This window comes from Panthera tigris, chromosome X (assembly GCF_018350195.1).
Source record: "Panthera tigris isolate Pti1 chromosome X, P.tigris_Pti1_mat1.1, whole genome shotgun sequence".
Classification (NCBI taxonomy): domain Eukaryota; kingdom Metazoa; phylum Chordata; class Mammalia; order Carnivora; family Felidae; genus Panthera; species Panthera tigris.
The window spans coordinates 11,288,633-11,304,697 of NC_056677.1; the positions used below are offsets into that span (position 1 = coordinate 11,288,633).

General features: G+C 39.3%; 1 protein-coding gene across 3 annotated transcripts in view; it reads left to right on the forward strand.

Moving 5' to 3' along the window:
• Window positions 1-16,065, forward strand: part of MOSPD2 (motile sperm domain containing 2) — a 58,144-nt gene that overhangs the window by 2,381 nt on the left and 39,698 nt on the right. For all 3 annotated transcript variants that reach the window (XM_007090069.3, XM_042973806.1, XM_007090070.3), the window contains exon 3: window positions 14,286-14,441. In XM_007090069.3, coding sequence (XP_007090131.1) covers window positions 14,286-14,441 — 156 coding nt within the window. The remainder of the gene's footprint in view (window positions 1-14,285; window positions 14,442-16,065) is intronic.

The following is a 16,065-nucleotide window of genomic DNA, read 5'->3' on the forward strand; positions in this document are numbered from 1 at the left end:
GGCTCTTGCCCAGATAGTGTGTATGGCTGGGACCATTTTTTTTTTTCTTTCCCATCTTGGTTTAAATATCTCTGAGAGACCTTTCCTGATTATTAAATAGCCTCCCTGTCTTGTTTGTCTCCTTCACAGCTCTTACCATAACCTGTAATTATCATGTTCGTTTGTTTACTCGCTTACTGTTCATTTCGTCCGATGGAATGTGTTTGGGTCTAGGGCAACCTGTGGACGTGGAGGGCAGGGTCTGACTCACCTCAGTATACCTAACACAGTTTTCAAGATATACTCAATATAGCAATGCTTAAATGTATACATGGGGAGATTAATCCAAGTCTGCATTATGAGTAGTCCGAACTGGCTCCCCACCCCCGCCAAAATCTGACAAAGAACAGCCCTCACAATACATTTCATAAAGACAAGCATTATTTCAAAGTAAAGCACTTTATAGGCAGGGTTTTGTCCTTAAATATACACACTTGGGTATGTGTGAATACACGTGACGTGTGAGTGGGGCATCTTGCACAGCTGTTGTAAATACTAAGTCAATTAATTTAAAGACTTGCATGGGAAAGGAAAAATAAAAATCTTTAAAGATTTTCCAAAGTTTGAGTTTCCTGAGATACTGCATCAGGTAAAGGAAAAGTAGGAAAGTGGTAAAAAGGGGTTTTTGATCTGCTTGTGTTTGCCCTTTCAGGTTTACTTTTTAGAAATTAAGTGCTTAGAGAACAGGCACTTTTCTTCTATCTCTGTCTTTCATTTCACCCTATTATCATTAGCAATGTTTTCAGAAGAGACTTAAGGCTGACTTAAGCAAACAAATGTGATATTTTTCCTAAAGGAAAATATTATCTGCAAATATGTCACTTTAAGCACTGGCTGTACTCCAGAAACTCTTTTGGAGGTAGGTTCTTGGGAATTCCAAGCACATTTTTGTTTCCATGGAAATTAAGTTACCAATTATGGATAGATTTGTGGCTGGCAAAAAGAATAAAAGTCCATAATTGTTTCATGCATTACAAATGGTCCTTTTTTTTTGTCATTGTTTCTGTGAGAAATTCCACACTAAGTCTCAAATAAGAAACGTTTCCCGTTCTGTCTTCCTCCTTCTTGTGGCCAAGGCAAGAGACTACTCCCTTGTGACAGTCATTTATTTGGTTCCTCAAATACTCATTATGTGCTTATTTCTGGGAAGCAGTGTGTCAATATTAGAAAAAGAACTGAAGACAGATAGAGCCCCTTCCTGAACTTACAATCCAGTAGAGGCGTTAAAACAGGCTATTAGAGTTCAGGCAAATTGTGTCAAGAGGAATAAGGGTGCTAAAATTTCTGTAGAAGTCAAAGACAAGGAAAAAGATCACATCTGGTCGGGGTGATTGGGTTAGGACAGAGTGAGAAAAAACTTCATAGAAAACGTGGTGTTTCTCATGCACTTTGGAAGACGGTAGAACTTGGCCCGGTGGAGAAAGTGATCCAGATGGATCAAATAGTCTGAGCTGTAGTGAGAAGGCGCAGGGCATGTTGGGGAAGCCATGGGAAGTCCGCTTTGATGAGCTTTGGTGGGGGGTGAGCACATCCGCTAAAAACAGTGGGAATGTACCCTGGAGAGCCTTGAGCAAAAGCAAAGTGTGTGTACCCAAGTGAGTTTGGAGAACATTTGAAAGGTTGGTGGGTTTTCTTATTTTAGCTTTGTTTCTTGACTTCCCAAATGTGTGAATTTATTTAAATGAATTTGGATCATACCAAAAAGTCATTCCATAAGCTTACCATCCAGAGATGGCTCTGCTAACAGTAGATGCAGTTTTTTTCTGGTCTTTTTTTTCCATGCATTAAGAAAGTAGTTAACCGGCTATTGTGTGTGTACTTTGCATTGTTTTATTGACACGATCAAATTTATTTCCCCGTATGGATGAAGTAAGCATTTAATACTTAGTCCCCTAAGTAAAAGATAATTTTCTTTTATCTTCAATACTCCCTATTTGGATATGTAGATTCTTTCCAGTTGTTAATACAGCTTTTTGTACGGTAGTTCAGGTTGCTTCCTTAAGATTCATGTCTAGAAGTAGAATTACTGGTTTCAAGAGTATGACTGTTTTTAAGACACTTCATCTGCGTGCTAACTTTTCCTCCCCAGAAGTCACACCAAGATTTATTCCCACCACCACGTGTGAAAGTGTTAGTCTTCCCACAGCCTTCCCCATGTGTAGTGTCATCATTTCTTAACTGATGGTTATTTTAGTTTGCATCTGGTTACTAGCGAGAGTAACCTACTTTTCATATATTTACATCGATTTGTAGTTTCAATTTTTTTTTTTCATCACTGTGGCTTTTAAAATTGGTTTGGACTTGTGTGTTTCACTTTCACTTTTTTCATTTTTTGAATGTATTCAAAATTATCCATTCCTTTGTGGTTTCTTTCATTGCTGTTAAATAATTTTCTTTCCGATAATTTTCTAGTCCTTTAATTTTTGTTTTGTTTAGCTTATTATTGTTTTAAGTTTATTTTGAGAGACAGAGCGCATGCATGCACACAAGTGGGGGAGAGGTAGAACGCGAGGGAGGGAGGGAGAATCCCAAGCAGGCTGTGCACTGTCAGCCCAGAGTCTGACGCGGGGCTCTAACTCACAAACCATGAGATCATGACTTGAGCCGAAATCCAGAGTTGGATGCTTAGGCAACTGAGACACCCAAGCGCCCCTGTCTTGGCTTATTATTTTTTATAATTTGAAATCTCTTTTAAGTACAAATTGTATAAATCATGAATAGAGTAAACACCTATACACTTCCACTCAGCCAAAGAAACAGAACTTCCTGTGTACCCCCAGCCCTGCCACTCAGGGCGGCTGCTTGTCCTGCATTTGCTGTTATTCATTCTCTTGCTTTTCATTAGCTTTACCACCTGTGACGTATTCCACATCAGTCCTTTATTAAGTTTACCTGTTTTTAAACTCTAGAAGATGAATGTATTTCTCCATGACTTGCTTCTCTAACTCAGGAGTCATCCGTATTATCAAACGTTAAGTGTGCTTGAGTCCTTTTTATACCCGTGTAATAGTGCATGGAATGAAAATACCAGTTGATGGATTTGGGGTTGTGTCTAAGTTTTGCTACTATGTGCAGTGCTGCTCCAAACATTCTTTTTTTAAAAAATTTTTTTGGGGCGCCTGGGTGGCTTGGTCGGTTAAGCGTCCGACTTCGGCTCAGGTCATGATCTCACTGTCCGTGAGTTCGAGCCCCGCGTCGGGCTCTGTGCTGACAGCTCGGAGCCTGGAGCCTGTTTCAGATTCTGTGTCTCCCTCTCTCTCTGCCCCTCCCCTGTTCATGCTCTGTCTCTCTCTGTCTCAAAAAAAAAAAAAAAAAAATTTTAAAAAAAAAATTTTTTTTAATGTTTATTTTTGAGAGAGAGAGAGACACACACACACACACAGAGTGCAAGCAGGGGAGGGGCAGAGAGAGAGAGGGAGACACAGAATCCGAAGCAGGCCCCAGGCTCCGAGCTGTCAGCACAGAGCCCGACGCGGGGCTCCAACTCACGAACCTCGAGATCATGGCCTGAAGTTGGACGCTTAACCGACTGAGCCACACAGGCAGCCCAAAGAGTCTTAAAGATCTCTGATGCCTAGACTTTCTCTAGGGCATCAGTTCTCAGAGTTGGCCCAGGAACTGTAGTTCCTGGAGACCATTTCAAGGAGCTTGAGAATTCAAAACTACTTTTACAATAACACCAAAACATCATTTTCCTTTCTCACTGTCCTTCTCTCACAAGCATACAGTGGCATTTTCCAGAGGTCACATGGCATGTGATGATGTCATTGCTCTGACAGCTGATAGAACATGTGCTTTTGTGTTGTCATGTGTAAAACTTTCAGTTCTAATACTTAATGGAGTAATTATGCGTATAATCCACATAAACTAAAAAGCCCTTTAGAGCCCTCAGTTATTTTTAAGAGTATTAAAGGGGTCCTGAGACCGTGAAGTTTGAGAACTTTCTGCTGTAGGGTTTGCGCCCAACAGCAAAATGTGTGGGTCATAGATGAGGCACCTGTTCAACTTTATTCGGTAATGCTGAACAGTTTCCCAAAGTGATTGCGCCGGTTTTCATTTAAACCAGCAGTTTGTGAATGCCCTTGTTTTTCCCCACTCTAAAATTTGGTGTGTGTTTGTTGTTAATTGCTGCCCATCTGATTAGGGTGTAGGGATAGCTCATTGTGGTTTTAATTGCCTTGCTTTGAGTACCAGTGAGATTGAGCATTTCTTCCTATCTTTATGGGCCATTTGGTTTCTGCTTCTGTGAAAATCACTTCTTCAGGCTCTTCTTGGCCCTTTGTTCCTCCATGTAAATTATAGAATCAGCCTATCATGTTTCTGCAAAAAAACACAAACAAACCCACAACTGACATTGGGATTTTGAATAAAATTGTGTTAAATCAGAAGACCAGTTCTGGGAGACTTGACCTCATCATGATTGGGTCTTCCTATCTAAGAACCTGGTATATCTCTGCTAAACACTTCCTTGTTGAAGGATTTATAATTTTCTCCATAGAAGTTAAGTCACTTTTGTTAAATTTATTCCCAGATACTTTACATGTTATGTGTTTGTGGTTGTTTAAATGGTATTTCTTAAGAATTTTCTAAATGATTGTTTCTGGTTAGCAGAAAGTACTTTTGACTTTTTTACATTGATATTGAATTTAAAAACCTTACCAGCTCTCACTAATTTCAATAAGTTATCTCTAGATTAGTTTGGAATTTCTTGGGGTGGGTGGGTGAGAAAGAGAGGGAGAGAGACTCTTTGTATCTGTAATACCCCAGCTCCATTTTGAGCTAGCATATGGTGGGAGATCACAGATTAATTAGTCCTCATAACTAATGAGTTATGTATTAACCTCCAAGAGTGGAGGCCTTTAAAAGGTAGGCAGATAGACACTTGAAGTTTCTTAAATTTTGTTCCACGTTTATAACATTCTCAAGGTTAACATTTTAACGTTGTCATGATCAGAATAAGAGGAAAAGATTTTAAGAGTTTGTCAATTTTTGTCCTTGTTTTCCATATCTAAAAATACCAAGCCCCTGTCGTGGAGAATATAAGGTTGTAACTTTGCAGGGAGACCTGAGCGGTAAATGGGTGACGGGGTAGGGAATTGATAGACCTGCTGATTTGTGAATCTTTATTCTCAGTAATAACTTTGATCAGTGCTTGGCAAATATTTTTTTTTTAACTCATCTCTTTAAGTTGTTGATACCTTCTCTTCTTCATATATGTTCATCCCAAATGTATAGTGAGATTATGCACCTTTAGAGACTATGACTAGTACACTGTCATTCCTAACATGTCACTTGTATTTAGTCAACTATTTGAAAAGCTTGCATGCAAAGAGGGGTCTGTTTACCAAATCTGTGTCCTCTGGGTGGTGGAGTGCATGAATGATTTTTCATCGCTGAAAATTTTAATCTCTCGTTCGAGTTTGGTTTGATTAGATCTCAAGGAGATGGAGTAGAGCTCACAGAAATTATAATTTTTTCCCCCTTGCAGTTGTTCATCCAGGAAAGGGAGGACAAAAATTTGCTACATTTCTATCCAAACTGTTTTCAGCAGAATTTGTGTTGACCTTAGAGATTTGGCATGTATGTATAGAACGTGTTTGACATTAGTTACTTTATATATAGTAGTAGGGCCATGACTTGCAGAAGATTTTCTTTTCCCATTATACTGCTATATATTCACTGACATAGGACATTCATAGACAGTTTTTAAGTTATTGTACAGGCAATTACTCTATACCCAGATCATTGGAGGAAAAAAAATCAGAACTGTGTAAGAGAAAATAAAAGACATGAGAAACCCCATATACATTTAATAGGACTTCCAGAAGGAAAAAGAGACTGTGCTGTTGGAAGGTAAAATAGTTGACAGTTTGCCAGAGTTTAAAAAAGACATTAAATCCTCCGGTGTGGGGCACCTGGGTGGCTTAGTCGGTTAAGCATCTGACTCTTGATTTCGGCTCAGGTCATGATCTCACGGTTTGTGGGTTCAAGCCCCACATTGGGCTCCACGCTGACGGTGTGGAGCCTGCTTGGGACTCTCTCTCTTTCTCTCCATCTCTCTCTCTCTCTCTCTGTCTCTCTCAAAAAACTTAAAACAACAATAAATCCTCAGGTTAAAAAAGCATAATAAGATCTGAGCATCATGAAGGAAAAAGAAATTATTCCCTAGGCATATCATAGTGAAACTGTCAAAACACCACAAAGAAAAAAAAACAGACAACCAGAAAGAAGTGACAGATTGTCTGCAAAGGAACAGAAATCAGACTGCTATTTGATTTCTCCTCAGCAGCAATTAATGCCAGGTAACAGTGAAATAATTTCCTGAAAATGCTAAGGGAGGTAACTGCCCATTTAGAATATTTAGTCAAAGGTGAGGGTAAATTCTTTTAGGATATGCAAAGAATGACAGTCCATCTCTAATAAAAAATTACTAGACTACTTCATGAATAAGAATATAGAACCCAGAAAGAGGCAGAAAGATCCAGAAACAACGAAAAGCAAAGAAATGGGTAAATAAATCAGTAAAGAAAAAAAAATCTACATGTTAATAGTAAAAAAATTTTTAACAGTATTAGCAGGTGTAGGGAGGTTGGAAGGACTTGAATTATTTAGAAGGAAGGTAGAGATAATTAACTGTAGATTTTGTCAATAAAATGTGAATATTTCAAATAAGGGTAACCACTGAGCTCCAGAAATAAATATTTAATTTCCAAGCTATGGAGGGATGAAAAGGTGAATCTCTCCAGCGGGAAGCGTGAAAGGAGAAAAACAGCATAGGAACTAGAAAAGAGAGTAAGACAGCAAAATAACCCCAACTTTATCACCTTACCATAAATGTAAACCAATTTATACTTATTAACAGAGCAGATTTTTACAATCTTAATTGCATTCTACCTACAAAACACTATATTAATTTATTAAATTTATTAAAATTAATGCAGAAAACTTGAAAATAAGGAGATGGAAAAAAGTGTCCAAAACAAATACTAACCAAAAGTGATACTGTGTTGGCTGCACTTTTGTTAGATGAAATATTTAGAATGAAAAACGTCAGTACATTTCAAAAGGGATTCTACTGTTGATAAATGGAACCCTGAAAAGGTATTACATTTAGGAATTAACAACATAAAATAGTGTCTCACCATATAGCTTTCAAATACATAAAGCAAACGCTCCCAGAATTATGAGAGAAATTCAAGAAATCCACAAACATGTTGAATGGTTTTAACAAACCTTTCACAAATACACAGAACAAGCAGGCAAGAAAGCCTTAAGATGTTAGATTTTATGAAAAATGTTTTTTTTGTTGTTGTGTTAAGCAAACTCTACCCCCAACGTGGGGCTGAAACTCATGACCCTGAGATCAAGAGTCACATGCTCTACTGACTGAGCCAGCTGGGCTCCCCAAGACTTTAGACTTTCATTTAACACAACGAGCAAAGTTGATCATAGATACATATATGTATATGTGTGTGTATAAATGTATAGTCTCTCCTGCCCAATAGAGAATGTATATACTTTAGAAAATATAGGGGCACCTGGGTGGCTCAGTCGGTAAGCACCCAACTTCGGCTCAGGTCATGATCTCGCAATTTGGGGGTTTGAGCTCCACGTCAGGCTCTGTGCTGACAGCTCAGAGTCTAGAGCCTGCTTCAGATTCTGTGTCCCCCTCTCTCTGTCCCTTCCTCCCTTGTGCTCTCTTTCTCAAAAATAAATACATAAACTTAAAAAAAAGAAAATATATTTGTTCTCTTGCAGCTTTTGCAAACATTCACCACATATTAGGTCATAAAGGAAGTCTCAGAAATTCCAAAGCAGCTAGATCACACGCACCGTGTTTTCATGCCATTAAGCAACTATATTAGAAGTCACAAATCCCGGGTTTCAGCCCCCCCAAAAAAAACAAAAGAGAAAAAGAAAAAAAGTCAAACAGGTACTCAAAAATCAAATGTTAGGAAACAAAAATAACATACCTTTAAATAACCCACGGGTTAACAACTTCCCAGTAATGTGTGTAATTCTTACCTCTGCTAAATAACCATTGGTTAAAGAAGATATCACAATGGAAATTATTAAATAGTTAAAGCTGAGCAGAATATCTGTGGTCTTACATTCATTCATTAGAAAACAAGGCCCCCATAAAAATCAGCAATAGATTCAATTCAAGGAGCTACAAAATGAACATGAATAAATTTACAGAGAAAGTAGAAGGAAAGCAATAGGAGCAGATATTCATGGTATAGGAAAGAAGATAGTAGAATAAACTTCAGCTGGGTTTTTTTAATGTCTGTTTGTTTATTTTGAGAGAGAGAGGGAGAGAGAGAAAATCCCAAGCAGGCTCCATGCTGACAGTGCAGAGCCCCATGCGCGGCTGAAACCCACGAACCTGGAGATCATGACCTGAGCCAAAACCAAGAGTCAGACCCACTGAGCCACCTAGGTGCCCTAAGCTGTTTTTTTGAAAGGACTGGTGAAACAGACAAACCTAGGATGACTGATTAATAGAAAGGGATGAATGCAAAGACTTACACTGGGAGCGAACAGCAGACAGAATTATAGATGTGGTGGAGAGTTTTTTAAAAATCCTGAGAGAATACAATCACCAGCCTTATCATAGTAAGGTATAAAACTTAGAGTAAGTGCAAAGCTTTCTGGAGAAAAGAAAAATGACCTCAAATTGTCTCAATTAGAAGTAAAAAACATAAATAGAACAGTGAGTATTCAAGAAGTTGAGTTGGGAGCCATAGATTTCTACCACTGTCCCCATCACAGAGATACACACGTACACATGAGGCCCAAGCAGTTTTGCTGGTCCCAGGAATGCAAAGATGAGTCACGATCAGAAAATGCAGCAGAGGAATTTACCACATTAAAAAAATGCTTTCCAATAAAATTTTTGACTAGGTACAGTTCACCAATAAAAATCACATAAAAAGGTAAACATTGTGGGGCACCTGGGTGGCTCAGTCGGTTAAGCATCTGAGTCTTGATTTTGGCTTAGGTCATGATCTCAAGTTTTGTGAGTTTGAGCCCTGCTTTGGGCTCCATGCTGACAGTGAGGAGCCTGTTTGGGATTCCCCCGCCCCCCCCCCCCCCCCCCCCCCCCGTCTCTCTGCCCCTCCCATGTGCTCTCTCTCAAAATAAAAAAAAAGGTAAACATCAGACATCTTTCACCTCATGTGCCTCATCAGTCCCTTCCCTTTTCCCTTGATCTAACTGAATTTGTTTTCTCTTTTTTCCATACTTATTTGAGCAAATACAAATATGTATGCATTAACAAAATGAGGGAAAATGTTTATTTCAATAAAGATAGAAACCACACTGGCTATAATTCAACTTTATATAAAGCAGGCAAAACTTTTAGCAAAGGAAAACTTTCTGTAAGTGTATCTTCTAAAAACCTACAGCAAATGTTATGTTTAATTGTGAAACTTGAAAATACTTCCCGTAAAGTCAAGGGCAAGACAGTGATCTTCACTATTATTTCTAAAATTCTAGAGTATATAAAATAACCTAGTTATCAGTATGGCAAGGAAAATAAGAGGTATGAAGTTTGCCTTTCTTGTTATTATTGGCTCAAGATAGCAACACAGAAACCTCTAAATCTAATAGAAGACATTTGCAACATTTTTTCTTTTTTTGAGAAAACTATAAAATATTACTAAACATCAAAAGAAGACCTGAATAAACGAAGGTATATCTCATCTAAGATAGAAAGCTCCTCCCCTCTCTACAACAGACCAAAGTTTTTTCTATAGGCCTCCAGCTGAGGATGGTTTTTGTATATTTAAAGGGTTGCTGGAAAAAAAAAAAAAAAAGGCAGCAACAGCAGCCATCTGTGGCCTTGAAAGTCTAAGGTATTTGGATATTTACCATCTAGCCCTTATACCAAAAGCTTGCCCGCACCTGTAATAGACTGGTGGTTCTCGAAATGTTGGTCTCTGGACCAGCAGTGTCCGAATCCTGTATGAACTTGGTACAAATATGGAGTCTTGGTTCCCACCCATGAATTAGGCACTCTGGGAGTGGGGTCCAATAATTCCTTTTTAAACAAGCCCCCCTGATGATCCTGACTGGTGCTGAAGTTTGAGAATTACTGGTATAGGCCAGTGGCTTAATCCCTTTTTTAAGAGATCACCTGCTTCTCAGTCTCTCACCAGATAGCTTCATAGGAAAGCAGAGATTTAGGGTAGGTTGCGGCCTACTAACAGAGGATGGCCTTAAGGGAATATTTTGTTATTTCAGCTTGATGGCTCCCATTGTTGACACTAACGCAGTCCAGCCAGTAGAAATGGTCCAGCTAATACAGATGCCATTCCAGGGCCCTACCAGGACTTTCAAGTTGGTCAGTGCTCCAAGTCCTGGAGAAATAAGAGGTTCTAAATTACTATAATGTTTCACAGCTATGTATTTGCTGCTTTCGAACATCATTATGCTGTCCAGTTCATAACTGTCCTCTAGTTTTCATTATCAGAATACTTTTGTATTTTTTCCAACCTTTATCTAAACTGCAGGCACATTTATAATCACTACAGTATACTCCTAAGATTTTCTCAACTGACTAATAGGTCAGTGAGAATTTAGTCTTCTATTCATGGGTATAATTCTACCTTACATTAATCACAATTCATTTATATATTATTTAAACTTTGGGGGATGTTCTTGATCTTCATAGGACGATGGGTAGACAGACCTCATCTCTATTTCACCGAGAAGAAAATCAGGCCTAGAGCGGCTGGCTCGGTCCCTCTACGTAGTTAATAGCATGGGTCTTCAGACTCCATCACTCTGCCCTGTATACTGAATCTGGCGAGACGTTTTTTCGTGTTTTTTTAACTTTTAAAACACAGTTCTAGAGGTGCCTGGGTGGCTCCGTCAGTTAAGCGCCTGACTCTTTGATTTCGGTTCAGGTCATGATCTCGTGGTTCATGAGATTGAGCCCCTGTGTTGGGCTCTGCCCTGATAGCGCGGCGACTGCTTGGGATTCTCTCTCTCCCTCTCTCTCTCTGCTTCTCCCTTGCTCGAGTATATGTACTTTCTCTCTCTCTCTCTCTCTCAAATAAATAAATAAATAAATAGATAGAACCCACTGCCCAAGATTAATGTTGGTTTGCGATGAAAGTTTTCAGTGGTTCACAGAAAGATGAAAGGTATTATGGGAATATATATGTATACGTACCTGTATGTGTATAAAACTAATCTCTTCTTCCTCTTTATGCTTTAATTATCAAGAGGTAAAAGTCTCTCAAAACAGTGTCCTGAGTAGGTGGGGGGCAGACATGTGAGTACACAAATATGTGTTTTGGGAGCTGTAGTTTCCTTTTGAGTGTACATCTTTAGTTTATTCCTGTAATGTCTCTTTTTGCCACAGGACTAGTTTTCTGAAAACTACCTCACACTTGCAGGTTCAGTTGCCCGAGTGCAGTATTTGAAAGCAGCAAATTATGTTGTCATCAACACACTTATTACACGTGGCCTTGCAGTCCCAGGCCAGGTTTTCCTTCCCTTGAATGCCCAGGTTACTCTCTTTTTCTCTCTCACTCTCTCTCTCCTCCCTCCTTGCCTCAGTCCTCCTCTCTGTCCTCTTCTGGCTGGACTTCTTTTCCACGTCTCTCCCTCCCACCACCACCACGGGACCCCCTCCCCAATCTTTTCCTTCTCCATCTTTTCCTTGCTCTCTCTTTTCTGCGTCTGTCTAGGGATAAATACTGAACAAGCATTTCACAAGCAAATACATATTCTGATAATAATAGTCATTTTAACATAGAGATTTCTAACTTCAGAGACCTGCATCCCTAAAAGCTATCCAAAAGCAGTCCGTTTTAAATTTCTTAGTAACAGGCACTGTCTCTTTTATGGTATCCCTAGTGGTAATAGCAGCAGTGGTAGTAATAATGATAATAACAATAATGTTTTATACTTATTATGGCTAATTTTTTTTGTTTTTTTATTTTTTTTAATGTTTTATCTATTTTTGAGAGAGAGACAGAGCAGGCAGAGTATGAGCAAGGGAGGGGCAGAGAAAGAGGGAGAAACAGAATCCGAAGCAGGCTCCAGGCTCTGAGCTGTCAGCACACAGCTCGACACGGGGCTCGAACTCGTGAACCGCGAGATCATGACCTGAGCCAAAGTCAGACGCTTAACAGACTGAGCCACACAGGCGCCCCGCGGCTATTATTTATTGAGTTTTTACCGCTTGCCACATTGTTCTAGGTAAGTGGTTCTAAGTTTAGTCTTTGGACCCTTGGGGATGCCCACGACTCTGCAGGAACCTGTGAGGTCACAACTGTCTTCATAACAATACTGAGAAGCCGTGTGTCTTTATCACTATGTTGACATTTGAGCTGATTACACAGAAGCAGTGGTGGGGAAAAGTGCTGGCTCCTCAGTGCCCATCAAGACGAGGGGTCATTGGAGTCTTCATTGTGGGTGCTCGCAATTTAAAAAAAAAGCAGAAGCCAATTTTGTTTTAGAAAGTCCCTGATGAAGCGGTCAACTTTATTAAGCCTTGGCCCCTCAGTACATGTCCTTTTAACATTCTGTGTGACAAAATTGGGCCGCACACACTAACCACTCCTGCGCGTTCGAGTTGCCACCTGAATTAGTCACATTTTTCATGGCGAGTAAACTGTAGTTATTCAGACCTGGGTATTTGGCAGAAGTGTTCTTGGAAATGAAGAAGTCAGCCTGTCATTTCAGGGAAAACATTGTATTGGTTGAGTGGAGAGGGCTGTCCAGTGGCCGGACTGGATGGTGCTTCTTCAGGGGACACCTGCTCGCAGGGGCCTCTTGAGGCTAAACCATGTAAACTCTCCTATCCGGCTCATGTTTATAAATCAGAACTAAAGAAAATTTGTACTTTGAATACTGACAAATCTTTGAGTAGCAGAGCTAAAAAGCATTTTCCAAAGTTTACCTACTACAGAACCGGCCATTGTATAGATTAGAAAAATAGAGTCCAGAAATTGAAAACCACCTCCAAGGTGACACTGTACAAGTGCATGGCTTATGGTCTAATCTTACATTACATTTTATAGTGCTTTAAGCTCCCAAGTACTTTCTTGTATACATTTTCATCTGATCTTCACACAACCTTGTGATCGTCTAAAGCAGTTTAAAGATAAGGAAATTGAGACTCAAGGAAGAGTCTTTGAATGCACTTTGTATTTTCCTGCCCTTTCGGCTGTTACCTCTGATGACTTGAAATAAGGCAGAGCAAATAGCGAGGAGAGAGAATCTATAAAACTTAGAGTCTAACCAGATGCAAAAAAAAAAAAAAAAAAAATAGAGATGAAGGAGCCAGGGAATTTTCTGAAGTTCTCACTTGGGCCCCTGGGAGGGTACCATTAGCTGAGATAATAAAAATAGAGAAGGAACAGATTCGCTCAACAAATGTTTCCTGGAGGCCTTTTCATTGGCACCAGTGTAGTCTGCTTTGGAGGACTCCTAAAATGGATAGATGGTGCTGCTACACACAGTCCCTGTGTGGGAAGATACAGCATGTATGCCAGTAACTCTGAACGGAACGAAAACATGCTAAGTGCCTTTAAAAAAAAAAAGCCCAGTTTAAGTCCTGTAGCTGTTCCCAGGAGGGAAGGAATTACTTCTGGGCTCAGGGAAATTTTTGTGGAAGAGGAAGCATTTGAAAGAAGTCTTGCAGAATGGCAGAACCTGGATGTGCATAGCTGGTTGTGAGGAGACACGGGTCAGTTACAGAAAAATGGACCAAAATGTGGAAGGTACCATAGCACATGTGCAGGTGGATGATGGGAAATTATTGGAAACAGTTACTCCAGTCAATTATGGGAAACGTTGACTGCTGCACACGTGGTCGGTTTTCCATTTTGTATTTCATTTTTTCAACAAGCATTGCCAAACAAATGTCTTCTTGAGCACAATTTTTTTTCTTTACATAAAAAACTTCATCTTTTCATTGACTAGGGTAAGGATTTCAAGTTCAGGTAACATAATTAAACAGCAAAATATTTGACTGTGGTCTTATTTTTTAATTCTACTGTGGCACATTTAAAGTAAACTTGCCATCCTTGGATAACTTTATTCTCCTCTCAATTACAAATGCCATCAATCCTTTAAACTGCATTTTCATCTGAACTGCACCCTTCAAGTAGCTATCTTCTGGAGCTTAGCCTTGTCTTGTACATCTTTCTTCTCCTTTGGCATTAGCGTTTGGTATTCCTCAGTGCAGAATTTATCTGACTTGGCCATTTATTATTGTTTTTCCTTAGATAAGTCAGATAAATATGATCCACGTGATGTTGAAAGGCTACAACAAGATGATAACTGGGTTGAAAGTTACTTATTTTGGAGGCATCATAATGTCGATGAAACACTGAAGATGCTTGATGAGAGTTTTCAGTGGAGGAAAGAAATGTCTGTCAATGGTAAGCCGTTCAATTTAACCTCGACAATATACTGTGCCCTGCGTAAGTGTTAGTTTTACATTGATCAAATAGTGTATTTGCAGATATTTTTGGCAATCATCAAAAACACCAAAATAGAGTGTTTTATAACAACCCACTAACACTTTGACGGGGAGCATCTTATGAATGTCTTAAAAGCAGTATCATTCATAGGGGAATGAGATCACTGGAGAGCAAAATTACATTCAGATCCTTTGACCCCGAACAGAGTTAATCGGTGCTTATTTAGTTGGGTACCATTGAACAATAGCAAGACAGCATCTTCACTACTAGGCCTAGAGGTAAGGAGATACTGTTTTCTTAGTTTGGGTCTTTTTGTTTTTTGTTTTTCATTATTGCCTTATTGTCTTTCTCTGTCCCTGAGTTCCTTGTGCTAATAGATGCTCCCTGTTGCATTACTAAATGATTGGGGGATCCCTAAAACAGGCTTATCCCCAAGGATGCCTATAGCAGCCTTTGCTTAACTTCTTGATTTCAAGACCCAATTCTAGATGGACATTTTTCCCCCAAAAATGGGTTTTAAGTCCTGGAAGGGGTTTTTAAATAGTCTTCCAAGTAGATGAAGCACCCTTTGCAGGAAAATTACCCATGATTTCTGTCCTAAAAATTTAACACAAAGAATATGGCATAACCACTGCGGTTTTTGAAAATTTTTTTTTAATGTTTGGTTATTTTTGAGACAGAGACAGAGCATGAACGGGGCAGGGTCAGAGAGAGAGGGAGACACAGAATCCGAAGCAGGCTTCAGGCTCTGAGCTGTCAGCACAGAGGCCATTGCTGGGCTCGAACTCACGGACCGTGAGATCATGACCTGAGCTGAAGTCGGACGCTTAACTGACTGAGCCACCCAGGTGCCCCCATAACTAGTGGTTTTGATGAGGTACTGAGAAGGATTTCCTGACCTTGAGAGTAACAGACTCTGGAGTGAGTGAGTCTGGAAAGTTAAGACAAAAAAAGTCAACAAATAAATCCAGAGCAGATACTCTCCCCAGTCTTCATACTTGTAGAAAGAATCCAGGAGGCAGAGGGTGGTATTTAAGAGATAGTTTGATTGGAAATGTAAAAACTGTAGGTCATTTCAATGAACAGTGATGCATTTAAAATTCAGGCAAAGAAATAGAAATTATTTAAGTACAGAATAAACTTTTAAACTCAACATTAGTTTTTTCTTATATAGAACTGCTAGTTTCCAGTGGCAAATAGCAGAGATACAGTAAATGGTACAGAAAAAAGGTAACGAATCTTGGAAAGTTCTCAGGGTGAATGAAACAAAAGCCTTGGCATTTGCTGCCTTGCTGTGTCAGTTCTTAACCTCACTACAGACTGGGCAGACCTTGTTTTGTTTGTCCTGCTAAAGGATCTAGCTTTTTTTTTTTTTTTGAAGTATTTTCCACTCACCCTAAGATTATAAAATGTGTTAGACTCTACGTGATATCAAACTTTACAGAAAAATAATTTACTAGAGAAGCCATAGTGATTTTTTAAATCAATTCTGAGACTATAATGTGGATATTTACTAGCATGTTATCTTGAAATTGTCCCAATAGTGATAGTATTTGTTGACAGTTATTATATGAAACAACCA